The 15,205-nt window shown below is 46.3% G+C and overlaps 1 protein-coding gene across 1 annotated transcript in view; it reads right to left on the bottom strand.

Annotated features, from left to right (window-relative positions):
* The window catches only part of USP4 (ubiquitin specific peptidase 4), a 742,179-nt gene that overhangs the window by 251,568 nt on the left and 475,406 nt on the right, over window positions 1–15,205 (bottom strand). The window contains exons 13-14 of the mRNA XM_078661202.1: window positions 14,822–14,916; window positions 3,745–3,936 (exon numbers count right to left, since the gene is read on the bottom strand). Coding sequence (XP_078517328.1) covers window positions 3,745–3,936; window positions 14,822–14,916 — 287 coding nt within the window. The remainder of the gene's footprint in view (window positions 1–3,744; window positions 3,937–14,821; window positions 14,917–15,205) is intronic.

Below are 15,205 nucleotides of genomic sequence, written 5' to 3'. Positions count from 1 at the left end.
GTTTTAATAGTGTCAGATGTTCTGTGGACATTGGACGTTGTTTTGGGGGTATGAATGGGGGGAGTTGAAGTGAGTTCCAGGCAGTAACCATACTGGATAATTTGTCTTACCCACTTGTCTGTGTTGATGGAATTCCAGACAGGTAGGAACTGTGATAGTCTTCCCCCGACTAGAGTGGAATGTTCGGGGGGGAAGTGGAGGGAAGTCACTGTTTTGTAGCAGGAGAGGTGCGGGTATTATTACTGCGGCCTCTACCCTTGTTGTTGTTGCCTCTATAACCTCCTCTGAAATAACCTCTGCTAGGGGAGGTTTGAGTAGTGTTTTGTAGGAGGATGAGGTGTTGTCCGTCCCAATAGTTTTAGAAGCACCCCTATAAAAGGAGCGACAAAAAAAAACTCTAGTGGGTGTTGCCTGTAGGGCTCACATGGACTTACCAGTTTCTGAGTCCTTTTTCATTTTTTCCAAAGATGTGTCTACAGTGGATCCCAATAAGTGTTCTTGATCAAAGCGTTGATAAAGAGTTGTGGACTGCACATGCGTGTCTACGTAGAAAAACACTTGTGTTAACTGCAAGAGACGCTGTGTTGGCTGCATCAAGAGCACACTTTATAGAAGTGTTTGTAATTCATTTTCCCTCTTGAATGAGGTCATTAGCCTTAGCCTTATACTGATCAGGAAGATGTTGTATGAGCTTTTCAAGCTCATCGTAATGAGCCCTATCATACCTGGCTAGTAAAGCTTGGGTATTGGCAATGCGCCAGTGATTTGCTGCTTGTGAGGCAATGCGTTTGCCAGATGCGTCTAGTCATTTAGACTCCTTATCTGGAGGTGGGGTATCTCCTGATATTTGGGAATTTGCTCATTTACGTGCATTTGACACAACCAAGGAATCTAAAGGGAGCTGTACTCTATTATAAGCTGGATTGTTGGGAGCTGGTTTATACTTTTTCTCAATCCTGGGGTTGAGAACTATAGCCCTGACCGGATATTTAAAAACGTCAAGTGCATGTTTGACGATACCTTTTAACATAGGTAGAATGCTTGTTGATTTTTTTGTGACTGTGTGCAAGTCTCTAACAAAAAATCTTCCTCCAGTGGGTCGGAGTGTAATTCTACCCCATGATAATGTGCAGCTCTATTTATGAGCTGTACAAAACCTATGCTGTCGTCTGGGGGGATGGTCTAGATGGGTAAGAGTCTGGATCGGGGAGATCTGGGACATCTGGTGGATTATCATAATCCTCCCAAGGATCAGGTGGTGGGAGAGTAGTGTCATCAGCATTATCCTCTTGGGGGTTTTCATCTAAACTCCCACCCCCAAGGTGATCATCATCATCATCATCTTGTGGTGCAGGTGAATACGGAAGCATTGGAGAGAGCGCTGGAGAAAGTGGTTTTGTAGGGATATTTGGAAGAGAGAAGGGTCTGGCTGGAAAAGTTCCCATGTCTCTCTTCTTTAAGGGTACCTTGGGTTCTTCTGGGGAGTCCAAAGTAACCCTGGGCGTAGTTCGGGTAGTTGCGCTACGCTTAGCTATGCGAAGTGCACTTCACACTAGGCGAGATTTGGTAGCGCTACGGGAACTGCATAGTGCGCGGTTCGCGATGATTGCACAGTGCCGGATGCTTGTCCGCACTGTGCAATCATTGAAAACGGCATCTCGCGCAGTGCGAGCTGTCGTTTTCTGCTGCTCAAGTAGATTTTTACTCGAGCAGCAGCTTTCTCAACATGGACTGGAAGTTTCTCATCGCGAAAATAGGTGCCCACTCGGAATGAGAAACCTGACTTCCCGCGTTGAGAATCTTGCTGGGAGGTTTATTTTCCTCGCAAACGAGGAAAAAGTCTCACCGGGATGTCATTTTGCTTGCTCGCGGTCACCAACTTGACGTTGAGTACCGCGAGCGAGCAAATAAAGCCAACTACGCTACGCGATTTTGCACTGTGCTACGTGCAATTCGCAAACTTTGCGAGTGTAGCGTAGTTGGCAGCCCAGGGTTAGTCCAAAGGTCTCTTTTTAGATGGAATTGTCTTGATATGACACATTTTAGGATCAATGTGAAGGGTTTTTTGTTTAGGATCCACTGGATCTGGTTGAAATAGGTCTTTTAATGCAGTATCCTTGTTCGGCACCGATGATTTTGGTTGTTTTGGTTTCGATTCCGAAGCTTTAGGAGGTGTCTTAGTGTCCTTTTGCTTTGGAGGAGCTGTGGAGTCCGATGACCTTTCCGGCTCCGAGGATTTATGGTCTTTTTTCAGCTCCGAGGATTCATGGTCTTTTTTGGGTTCCGAAGATTTGCTCTTTTTCGGCTCCGAAGATTTGTGGTCTGGTTTCGGCTCCAAGGGTTTATCCTGATGGTGTTTCGGTGCCGAATGTTTGGGTTTCGGTACCAGGGATGGTAGTTCGGTACTGATGGTTGGCTGGCTCAGTCCAGAGTCGCCTGAAGGCTTGTCTTTGGACTTCGGATTCGAGCCCGAGGTCGGGCATCTGAAGCTTTGTCACTGTGTCGACCTGAGCCGGAAGGCAAAGGTGTTACCGGAGCCTTATGTTTTTGAGAAGGGGTAAGGGTTTCGATGTCTGTACTCACAGTTCATTGACTGGAGTAACCGTCTGATCTACGGCCTCTGATTCGTCGGCCTCAGAGACGCCGTTATCTTCATTATCCAGTTCTTGTTCCTCTGGAGCATCGGGACCTGCATTGAAGATGTAGTCCGGCACCGAGGTACTGGATCGAGACATTACGTGACGTCGAGCCCGGCAATCACATATTTTCTTCGATCGAAATGAAGCGCAGGCCGAGCAATCTTTGTCCTCGTGTTCTGAAGAGAGGCAAAGGTTATAGGACACGTGGAGATCAGTGTGTGGAAATTTGGCACCATACAGGGGGCATTTTTTGAATGGAGTTCTTTCCATTAGCAGTAGGGCCTGATGGCACGGATAGGCCCAATGGCCCGCATACACGACCGGAATCGAAGGTGTTGGGGTTTTTGTTGGATGCGCGTCGAGGAACGCGATCGAAAAACAATACCGTCGAGCGGTGAAGGATTGCGCGTCGAAGGGGAATCTAATACGACACCGACCCGCAGCGGTTTACATCCAAACCCGATGGCGGAAAAAAACTATCTGAAGATGGAGTCGATGTCCATGCGCACTATGATAAGGAGGAGTCACCTATCTCATGACTACAAAGACTTCTTCCACAGAAACAAAGTGCAAACATCCGAGCCCAACACCGGCAATCTATGCTAAAGTATAAAATCTACAGCTCATATGCCTCAAACAGCTATTTTAACTGGATGTTGATTTAGGGCTCCTGGATGTTAATTTAGACGCTCTCACCTTGGTATTTCTCAGGAAAATCCTTTTTTTAAATGGAGTCTAAGGAAGACCGATAAATATTTTGGAGGGAAAAAAGACCTCACAATTTTAGTAGTCCTTCAATCTGAAACAGTAATGAATTATCTGGGGGCTCCTGATAATATTTAATAAAATAGATAATTTTAATTAAAATTAAAAGGTATATGTATGACATGCTGTAACTGCAGATATCACTTGCCTATTTCACACAAGATGTTAGAATCATTTTAAATTGGTATTAACTAAACAAGAGAGCATTTTTAATGGTACCTCTAACTTCAGATCCATAATGCTGGATTACCAAGGTAAAAGGAGGCAAAAGCTGTGGAAAACAGCAAAACGAAATTCCAAGGAGAAATAATAAGAACAATTATTTCAAAGGCCTACTTACCGAATACGTTCAAAAACAACTTCATATAAGTAATCTACAGTAAGGATGTGTTTTGGTACGGAGATTAGCAATGGTTGACCGTAGAGGACTGTCCCACTGGATGGATTTGCTTGTCGAATTCTTCTTTCTCTGAAGTAAATTTGAAGAGTGAGACATTCTGAACCGCTATTGCTTGGACTGGAAACTTGGTATCTATAAAAAATAAAGCGTGACAAAATCACAAATATTAAAGTAGAGGAGAAATTCAACAAAGCACAAATAAATGTCAAATTTGTTTCAAAATATTTTCCATGTTTACAGTTTTGGCACTGTGTGCTACATGTTCACCATTTCACAGACTTACAATTAGCTCCAAACTCCATATAATTCTACAAGGAGAGTGTCAATAATGGGGTTGTTTCCATAAAAGAGATCAAAGTGACCTCATAGACAATAAGAGAAAAGCTTGAGTTGTCTAGGTCACCTGGAAAATAAAGCTTGAAAAATCCATATGGCTGACAAATCGACAGCTTATGCCATATTGCCGCTAATATCATCTTTCTCTGATTCAGCTGATTCAATCAATGCATCAGCAGCTCAAAGATAGACTAGTATTAGTATGTGGAATCCATCCAAAACATTGCCCTTCCTCCAACAACCACATCCCCTACTGATGTACTCTAAAAGAAACATACCTAGGGTTTCGACACCAAATGAGCATCACAATCCCAGCTAAATATTAAAATTAAGTTAGCATACTGCCAACCTGCCCCATCACCCAGCACCATCTCCCTCCACAGGTACAGAAAGAAATACCCTTGGTCTGTCACTTTCACCCACCTCTCTATAGCACCATCATAAATCTCATTATTTCACAAAACTAATACCTGGTGCCCTTCCACCATCCCACACCTCTCTTTGTAACACCCAGTTATTCCAGTCTGGAGAAGAAAAAAAAACTAGTGTCATTCCACACTTCAGACTAGGCATTCCCCCCCTGCCCCCCGAAGCCATGAGTCTGCAGAAGACCAAAAAGGTTCCTCTGCGCGGGCAGCACCTTTGCGAGAGTCATTCACAACTTAGCCTTTATTTCGGGGAAAAAGGTTGTAGAAAATGCAGTAGCCCCACTTGCATTCCCATATCTCCCTAGGTCCTCTAAAGTCTAAAAGGAGGTGGTGGATCCAGTCAGACAGTGCTGGGATTCAAGGCCTTAAGCTTCTCTTCGTGATGTCTGAGCAGTGAATAAATGAGTTTCAAAACCAGCGTTTACCCTAACGGCTTCTGATTCAAGTCAAACATAAAATACAAGCACAAAACCTTAACACTTCTCGGCTATAGAATAGCCTTGGTGAGCAAGGCTATTGTATAGCCAAAACGCGTTGAGCTTCTGGTCAAATGTAATTTTTAACAAAACAGAACTCTGCAAGACTCCTTTCTGTTGATGGTATAGAAGGTGAGTGGAGAATATTTGCACTGAGGCTAGGAGACCACAGCAACGTAGTGCACCATCCCCAATCAGGGGTCCCTGGGTATCCACTAACACAAGAATATATATATGTTGCTCATAAAGATAAAACTCCATTCCATTGGCACTCTGCTAATGATAGTTGAAAAGGGAATACAAAGATGGAGCAGATGCAAATAACACAGTCTATTATTAGTTACCATCATACTGAGATGTTACAGATGCATCTCCTTTTTGTAGATCACAACAAAAGTGTTGCAAAAATTGAAAAAAAAAAAAAGTTGCACATTTTCAACCAATCCACAGATGGCAAAAGTATGGAGAGTGTATGAATCTATATTGATTTATGCTGCAAAACCACGTCGGGTCCCTGTCATGCAGAAACACTGTAAGCTTTGCAGTCAAGAAAGTGACAAAAACATAGGCAAAGCCAGTAGAATCTCAACAAGTTGATAAACCCACACCAGGCTAAGCTAGAACATAGAACTCCGCATCAATAGTCAGGTGTAATCTAGATCTGTTCTCCAACTAGTGTTAAAACTCCTCCATGAAGAGACCTTGTCAAGACAAGGTAGGTCCAAGGTGAATGTTCTAACGGGTCCTGCAAAGTTGAACTATGTTGGCACTGATGGAATGCTGAACAGCTCTTTATATGAAGTATTAGGGGTGGAAGGGGGTTAGGTCATGCATTAAAGCAATTTAGGATTTAGGGAGAGGGACAGTGAGTAGGTCTAATTTTGTACAGTCTGTGAAAAAACAGAGAAACCTCTCAGTTAGAGGTCAATATTTGGGTCAGCATGGTGACCTTCGTCACCATGTACCTCTTGTGCTACTTAATGGCATCTATGTACTGGCTAGCTATGAGGTGATTTGCAGAACCTTGGAGAGATGTTGAGCCTTGACTATTCCATGAGGAGCTCTCTTACCTATCAACTTGATAATACCTATTGCCTTGCTCGCTAGGGAAGAAGCGTCCCAGCTAGGTTATAGCTGTTCCCACAATGTGGTTAGCTTAGCTTATAGGTGGAGCTTCTAGAAGATAGGTGTTGTGAGGTGCATGATTCATTCCTAGAGTTAATGAGAAATGTGTTTATGTACTTAGCTGCCCAATACCACTCCCCTATGCTTCAGTACCATTCCTGTTTGATAATGCCATTCACAGGTTCCATTTAGAAAACAAACCGAGCCCTCACATTAGCCCTTCAATCAACAGTCACCTCTGTGGATCAACATGTTGGGGTATAAAACACAAAGTATTGTTGTGTCCTATGTATGCACAGTCCCCGACTCTGCAGTGCTTTTATTTTACAGCTTAGAGGAGCTATTTGTGGCTCCACCATAAGATGACAGGGCCATCAATGAATGGCAATAGGTAAAATATTGGACATATGATTGCTCACCTCTACTTCCTAGTTGGCATGTCCAGAATCAATTTGAAAGTAATAACTATGATTAGGATGTTTTGTTTTCAGTGTTTATTTTTTGTGGATTTCACTGGTGTTTTCGGAGTGTTTTTCCAGTGTTTACAAAGCGCCTTTTTTGCATTAATAGTTATATAACACTATTTAAATTAAAAGAGAAGTAATGCAGGTTATGTAGTGTCTTCCCATCTGCAGTGTGTCCAATGGACTTATGTAACACAATTTCAAGAATCTAAAGTCAGTGCGCCACACTCATCTCAATTCCCTCTCTCGCCACATTAACTCTCACACTCTGCCAGTACTCTTTTCTTGTTTACAGGACTAATAATGGATTTAAAAAATGTGAGAGTGCTATATTGAATATGCTACTTACCAGTATGCATCTGTTCTTGGCATGTAGGGCTGCTGACATTCATATCTATAGCATAGATCGCCGCCTAGTGTTGGGTCCGGATGATTGCACATTGTTGTCCTGGAAGAGTCTTCGAAGTATCACGAGATAGGTGGCTCCTCCCCTGGACTACAGTGCACATGGGCATCGACTCCATCCCCAGATTGTTTTTAGCCATTGTGGCAAAGATGGAGTGTAATAGTGTAAGCGATGGCCATGCTAAGAGTAAGTGTTAAAAAGTCTGCAGCCGCTACAGGCGCCGGGGAAGAGGGCGGGCGATATGAATGTCAGCAGCCCTACATGCCAAGAACAGATGCATACTGGTAAGTAGCATATTCAGTTCGAGGCATGTGGGCTGCTGAATTCATATCTATAGCATAGAATACATAGCAGTTCCTCCATTAACGGCGGCCGCCTGTGCCAGCTGCAGAAGTCTGAAAAAGTGTTTTAAGAACAGCCTGCCCCACAGCTGCCTGCTGCTAGGAGTGCACATCTACACAGTAATGTTTAGTAAATGTGTGTGGTGTAGACCATGTGGCTGCTCTACAAATATCTTCCAAAGGGATATTACCTAGGAAAGCCATAGAGGCCCCCAACTTTCGGGTGGAGTGGGCTCTTGGAGGGACCGTTAAAGTGCGCTTAGCCTTGTGATAGCAAATCTGAATGCACTTAACGATCCACCTGGCTATACCTGCTTTGGAAATGGGGTTGCCTTTGTGCTGGGCTGAGAAGGCAACAAAGAGTTGTTGTGTTTTCCTAAAGTCTTTGGTCCTATCGATGTAGTACATCAAGGCTCGTTTGACATCAAGAGTGTGGAGCATTCTTTCGGCAACTGTTTCTGGGTTCTGAAAGAATGCGGGCAGTTCAATGGTTTGATTGACATGGAACTGCGAAACCATTTTAGGAAGAAATTTAGGGTTAGTGCGTAGCACCACCCTGTTGGAGTGCAATTGAATGAATGGCTCTTGTACAGTGAGCGCCTGTAGCTCACTAACACGTCGTAGAGACGTAATGGCAATGAGAAAAGCCACCTTCCATGTTAAGAACTGAACCTCGCATGAATGTAGAGGCTCAAAAGGTGGGCCCATTCACCTGGTGAGGACCACATTGAGGTTCCATACAGGAGCCGGCGGGGTGCTGGGAGGGATGACCCGCTTTAGGCCTTCTAGGAAGGCTTTAATGGCAGGCACTCTGAAGACTGAGAGATGCTGCCTGTTCTGGAGATAAGCCGCTATGGCGGATAAGTGAATCCTGATGGAAGCGTATGCTAGATTGCATTTGTAGAGATGTAACAAATAGCAGATGATGTTGGGAGTGGATGCATCTAGCGGGTTGATGTTGAGTGATGCACAGTAAATGACAAACCGCTTCCATTTTGCTGCATAGCAGGCTCTGGTGGTGGGCTTTCTTGCCTCCCGTATGATATCCATGCATTCAGGGGGCAAGTCAAGGTAGCCAAACTCTAAGACTTCAGGAGCCAGATCGCCAGGTTGAGCTGTTGCGGATCTGGATGCTGAATGTCGCCATGGCTCTGCGTTAAAAGCTTGGGCGTGAGGTGTAGTCTTTGATGCGGTACCACGGAGAGTTCCAGAAACGTGGTGTACCATGGCTGGCGTGCCCACGTTGGAGCAACCAGGATGAGAGTCATCGAGTGTTGCTTTAGCTTTCTTGCCACCAGCGGTATGAGAGGTGCTGGGGGAAAAGCGTACGCAAATCTGCCTGACCAGTTCATCCATATCGCATTGCCTTGCGACTGTGGGTGAGGGAACCTGGCGGCAAAGCTTTGGCATTTTGCGTTTTCCCTTGTGGCAAACAGGTCTATCTGTGGATGACCCCACTTCTGGAAGTACGGGCGGAGTACTGATGGATGTATCTCCCACTCGTGCATCTGGTGGCTGTCCCTGCTGAGCAGGTCCGCCATCTGATTGTCCGTGCCTGGGAGGTGTTCCGCCATGAGGAAGATGTTCCTTTGAATGGCCCACTTCCACATGCTCTGAGCCAGATGAGACAACTGTGGAGAGTGTGTTCCTCCCTGCTTTTGGATGTAGTACATGGCTGTCATGTTGTCCGTCCGGATTAACACGACCTTGTTGCACAGATGTACTTTGAATGATTTTAGTGCCATGAAGATTGCCATCAGTTCTAGGTAGTTGATGTGCATCTTTTGTTGCATCGTCCATAGCCCCTGCACAGTGTAGTGGAGTACATGAGCTCCCCATCCCTGGAGAGATGCGTCCGCCGTCAGGATGATCGGTGGGACAGGCTCTTGGAACGGTCGGCCCTTGCAAAGGTTGCGTGGATTCCACCAATGCAGACAGCTGTATGCCCGACCGGTGACCAACACTAGGTCTTTCAACTGTCCATGAGCCTGATTCCACTGATGCGCTAAGCATTCCTGGAGCGGGCGCATATGTAACCTCGCGTGAGGGACTATGAAAATGCAGGAGGCCATCATGCCTATCAACTGCATGAACACTCTCGCTTGAAGCGAGCGTTGCGGTTGGAACTGTTGAATCAGCGACTGGATGTTGGCGATCCTCGCTGAAGTTGGCTGAGCCGTGGCTGCCAGAGTATTGATCGTTGCACCCAGATATTGCCGCACATGGGCTGGCTGAAGGTGCGACTTGGGATAGTTCAGGGAGAACCCCAGACTGTGAAGAAGGTGAATGGTGTGGGACATGTCGGCGGCGCACTGCTGGGCCGACTTTGCCTGAACCAGCCAGTCGTCCAGATAAGGGTAGACATGGATGTGTTGTCTCCTGAGGTGCGCCGCTACTGTCGCTAGACATTTGGTGAACACTCTGGGGGCCGTGGTCACTCCGAAAGGAAGGACCTTGAATTGATAATGCCGATTTTGAATAGTGAATCTGAGGTATTTTTTGTGTGAAGGATGGAGTGGAATGTGGAAGTAAGCATCCTTGAGGTCTACGGTTGCGAGGAAGTCTCCCTGATTGAGGAGTGGAAGAACCTGTTGCAGCGTGAGCATGTGGAAGTGTTCTGAGAGAATGTACTGGTTTAGGGGCCTGAGATCTAGAATAGGCCTGAGGTACCCGTCCTTCTTCGGGATTAAGAAGTACAGGGAGTACACCCCTGTGCCTTCCTCCTGAACTGGCACGAGCTCTATAGCGCCCTTTTGCAGCATGACGAGAACCTCCTGCTGCAATAAGTGCAAATGCTCTGTGGACATAGGACGGTGTTTTGGTGGTATGTTGGATGGAGTGGATGTGAGCTCCAAACAATAGCCGTACTGGATAAGTTTCCTGACCCACCTGTCTGTGGTGATGTTTTTCCAGACTGGCAGGAACCGCTGGGGTCTCCCCCCGACAGGCGTGGAATGGTCGGGGGCAGTGACAGAGCGTCACCGTTTGTTGGAGGCAGAGGAACGGGAGTTGTTGTTGCCCTTGCCTCTGCCCTTGGCGTTGTTGCCTCGATAACCTCCTCTATTTTGTTTGGGGTAAGAGGATTGCGCCCCACCTTTATTGAATTGTGTTTGCTGGGACATCTGGCCTCTGGAAACACCCCTATTGCCTGAGTGACGAAAAGTGCTCCCCCGAAACTGTTGGGATTGGAGAGCTCCCATGGACTTGGCAGTCTCGGTATCCTTTTTTATTTTTTCCAAGGTGGTATCCACCTCAGGACCAAATAATCTGTCAGGGTTAACTGGTTGGTTGAGGATGGTAGTTTGGATCTCCGGCTTAAATCCAGAGATTCTGAGCCACGCTTGTCGTCTTAACATCACACTGGTGTTAATCGCCCTGGCTGCAGTATCGGCAACGTCCAGTGCGCACTTTATCGAAGCGTTGGAGATGAGCTTCCCCTCTTGGATAAGCATCTCTGCAGCCTCCTTATATTGGTCTGGGAGATGTTGCAACAGGGTCTCTAGTGTGTCGTAGTGTGCCCTGTCGTAGCGTGCCAAGAGTGCCTGCGTGTTAGAGATACGCCATATATTGGCCGCCTGAGCTGCTACTCTCTTTCCCGATGCTTCAAGCACTTTGGACTCTTTGTCCGGGGGAGGAGCTTCACCCGTAGTCTGTGAATTTGCCCTCTTGCGGGCATTAGAAACGACCAGAGAGTCCAATGGCAACTGGCACTTGATGTAAGTGGGATCGCCAGGTGCCGGTCGGTATTTCTTTTCAATTCTAGGGTTGACCACCCTAGCTCGTGTGGGCTCCTTGAAAATGTCCGCTGCATGTTTGAGGACCCCTTTGAGCATTGGGAGAGTTTTCACAGTTTTCTCAGCTGCTGAAAAAGTGTCAAAGAGGAAGTCCACCTCCACAGGGTCAGCATGGAGTTCGACGTCGTGGTTTTTAGCCGCCCTTTCAATCAAGGCATTGAATGCCGCAGAATCCTCAGTGGGAGACGTTTTGATATTGTATATCTGAGGTTCGAGAGTGGGTTGCTGATCCCCCTGATCACCCTGGTCACCTGTGTCCACCCATGCGTCCTGTTGTGCATCAGGATCAGCGTGGGTTGGGAAGCTGTATTCGTCATCTTGATCCCCAGCATCGGAATAAGTTGGCGAGGGCGTGGCAATTCTTTGAGTCCGAGGGGTCAACGGTTCGACCAAGACTGGTGCATCAGAAGCAGGCTTTTTGCGCTTTAAGGGAATGGTATACGAGTCCAAAGGCGTCGTCGCCGTAATTTTTCGCTTGTAAAGCGTAAGCTCCCAGTGTCGGCATCGATGAAGCGTTCCGACTGTTCCTCCAGCCTTGGTGGTCGATGCGTTGAGCCCCCAGCTGGGAGAGTAGGCGTCGACCCCACAGCACTGTGCGTTTTCGCTTCGGGCGCCGCCCGTGGTGCGAATGCCTTTGGTGGTAACGTGAAGAGGAGTGGCGTCGATGACTTGGAGGAGGGGACCGACTGTTTCGGCGCGGAAGGCGTTTTGGGGTCTTCTGCCGAGGCTTTGTCCCTGATACGCTTGAGTGAGTCCGAGACCTGCTTCGTGAATGAAGCGGACGGTTTCGCCGATACGACAGACGACCTTGGTCCAGCAACGTGGGAAGACTCGCTCGTCGACGTCTTTGGCTGGTCGGTCCGAGGCGTGCCTGTGGCGGTGCCCTGGGCAACCTTTGGCTTGATGCCCTTGCCGGTCGTCGGCTCGACGCCCTTTGCGGCCTTCGGTGCCGCGGCCTTGCTCGGCTTCGGCTCGATACCCGATCCGGACTTCGGCTCGACGCCCTTGCTGGACGGAGTCTGGACGACCTTTTTGGGCTGCACCTCGACGCCTTTAGTCTGCTTCGGCTGGACGGATTTCACCGACTTGGCCAGGTCGACTTGCTTCTTCGGCTTGGGCTGTCCCGACACCCCGGAGGACGAGGGTGTCGATGGTGGATCAGAGGGTTTCAGTTTCGATTGCGCCTGAACCACTTTAGGGTGTTCGGAGACTGAAGGTTTCACTTTCGGTTTCCATTTCTTCAATGGCGGCTCCGCCGAAGTGTCCGTAGCCGGGTCTGGAGGCGGGGCCGTGGATTTTGGTAGAAGGTCTTGGGTAAGGCCGATAGGCGATCCCTCGACCTGAGCCTTAGTAAGAGTTCGAACGGGGCATAGCTCGTCCTCTGAGCTATCTTCCATGGCCCCATAGGCCTCATCGTCGTCTCCTACCTCGTCGACGACGTCTGCTACGGGTAGGTCTTCGACATCCACTTGAGGGTCGTCTTCGACTTCTTCCGCTGGAGGCGAAATCTGCAGGTGAATGTCGTGTTCGTCTGCCTCGTCGCTGTCGAAGATGTCGAAGATGTCCACCGGTGCCGGGGCCGACTGCCGGGCCTCCATGCGCGCCACGCGCCGAAGCCGAATCGTTTTCTTCAAACGAAACCTGGAACAAGCCATACAGTTGGCTTCATCGTGGTCCGGCGACAGGCACTTGTTGCACACCGGGTGGACGTCGATGTGCGGGTACTTCGATCCGCACACGGGACACTTCTTGAACGGGCTCCGTTCCATGTCGCGTCGTCGAGGGTCTTGCTGCGTCAACTGGGCCTCGAGCTCCAAGAGTCACGCGACTCCCGAATGTCGAACTCTGAAGGTGAGTACGAACCGAACTGGGCACCGATCGCAAACAATACCGACGATAAAGAGAGAAAGAAAGGCCTTTTGGCCTCGAGAATATGTCGATTTCGAACTGAGAGAACGAAAGTACATCCGAACCCAATGGCGGAAAAAAACAATCTGGGGATGGAGTCGATGCCCAAGCGCACTGTAGTCCAGGGGAGGAGCCACCTATCTCGTGATACTTCGAAGACTCTTTCAGGACAACAATGTGCAATCATCCGGACCCAACACTAGGCGGCGATCTATGCTATAGATATGAATTCAGCAGCCCACATGCCTCGAACTCAAAAGTTTTAATGAATTCCTGGACACCGTTGGGGGTCATTCACCTATTCCATATTGCATATAATGACATTGTAGTGGTGGTCAACCTGCCCACAGCATAGCACTTTGTGGAACCTTTTAGATTTTTAATTATACCAGATCAATTTGTAGCCCTTCATTCCAAGGCATCTGAAACTTGATGCTTTTTTCGCAGGTGACCTGCTATCAAGAAGGACTAGTTAGACAAGGGGGGTTGGATGCTGCAAAGGGTTTTACCCATTCTGAATCTATAGGTAAATGTGATAGAATATATTGGCCAAAATTCTTAGGACCCAGACATTTCACTAACAAGTGAAAGAATTAAATACTGCCATGAGATCAAATAGGATTCTATTTTTCCTAGAGTGTCTACAGTGTATAAATTAGATTAGCCCTAAAACATGCTTCGAAACCATACATCTTTAGTCCAAGCAAACAAAACTGAGGAAACAAAAGAAAGAAGAAATAATGTTTCAATGACATCTCTAAACAACAAATTCAAGCAGAAGAATATTAGACCAGTCTTTCTTGTTCAAGACTCGGTCAAGGGAAAAGGGGAAAGCCAAGAAATAACCGGCGTTGAGACCTCGAGGCTGACTGCAAAGAGATGGGATACACCTGGAATCAGATTGAAATGAAAGCCCAGGACAGAGATGTCTGGAGAGTCCTAGTTGATGGCCTATACCCTGAAGGGGTAGTAGGCATAAGTAGGTCTTCATGATGCTACCTTGTATAAAAAAGTTACATTGTATTGGTCCTTCAGAAATAAATAAAAATGACTATCTCTTACCTTCCTTTGAATGACATTTTAGTATGTGATTGTGCAGGTGTTTTTTAGTTTAAGTCTTTATATATTTACACTAATGAGGGCAGTTTCCATTTCAGTGGGGTTTCATCAGTTATAGGGGTAAACCCAAAATGGGATAGCCTGACTATAAACTGTCACCAACAGGGTGATCAGTATTGGAACACTGAGTAAGAAGCACTGAAAAATTCAAGTGCCCGTTTGTTTTATGAAATTTATATTTACTTGTATTTTGACTTTATATATTCCAAAATGACTCCTTTAACAGTAGGGAACTAAGTCACTGTTAAATTAACAAACCACTGGATCTCTCAAACTCAAAGGCATAATCTTGTAGGAATGATTGACATATTTGCAACTCTTAATAAATGCAGGCAACATAATGTCAGCTTGGAGTGGATTCACTTAACTTCCCACATGTTTTGTCAAATGTTTAATACTCGTTCATATAAGAATTACATTCTGAAGTCAATTGTATAGCTTGGTAATCTCTTAGTTGGTTGTACAACACCTACTGGCCTTTGGTAATTGTTATAACTGCTGAAATATTTTCATTATCTTGGTCGATTCACAACCACACAATTCACTGTTTCTAAGAGATATCCATATCAAATTTAATTATAGTGCATTATTTGGTACTATACAACAGTTGATATATTTACACATATATATCATCTCGGTCCATGATATGGTTCAACCCCTCCTCCATTCTGAAAATCTTATGGAACCGATGATTATAAACATCTGCCACCACCATCTAGAGAAGAGAGGAAAAACACTTTTAAGAGCACTTGCATTTAGTGAAAAGAAAGAATTATTACTTTTTTAATTTAAAGTATATACATTAGTTGAGAAATACAACACAAAGTATGTCACATACATTTTCCTTTAATCAATGTACATTAACTCGGGTTTGACAGTGCAGTATGCAAATCTAGTAGATGGTGCATTCGCCAACAATATATTTCATTACTATGTTAGCTTCTACCAGAATAATGTATTATCCTTACTGTTATCTATGCTCACACCTTGGGTGAGGCACTGTA

This window comes from Lissotriton helveticus, chromosome 9 (assembly GCF_964261635.1).
Source record: "Lissotriton helveticus chromosome 9, aLisHel1.1, whole genome shotgun sequence".
Taxonomy (NCBI): Eukaryota; Metazoa; Chordata; class Amphibia; order Caudata; family Salamandridae; genus Lissotriton; species Lissotriton helveticus.
This window is presented reverse-complemented; position numbering and strand designations above follow the sequence as displayed.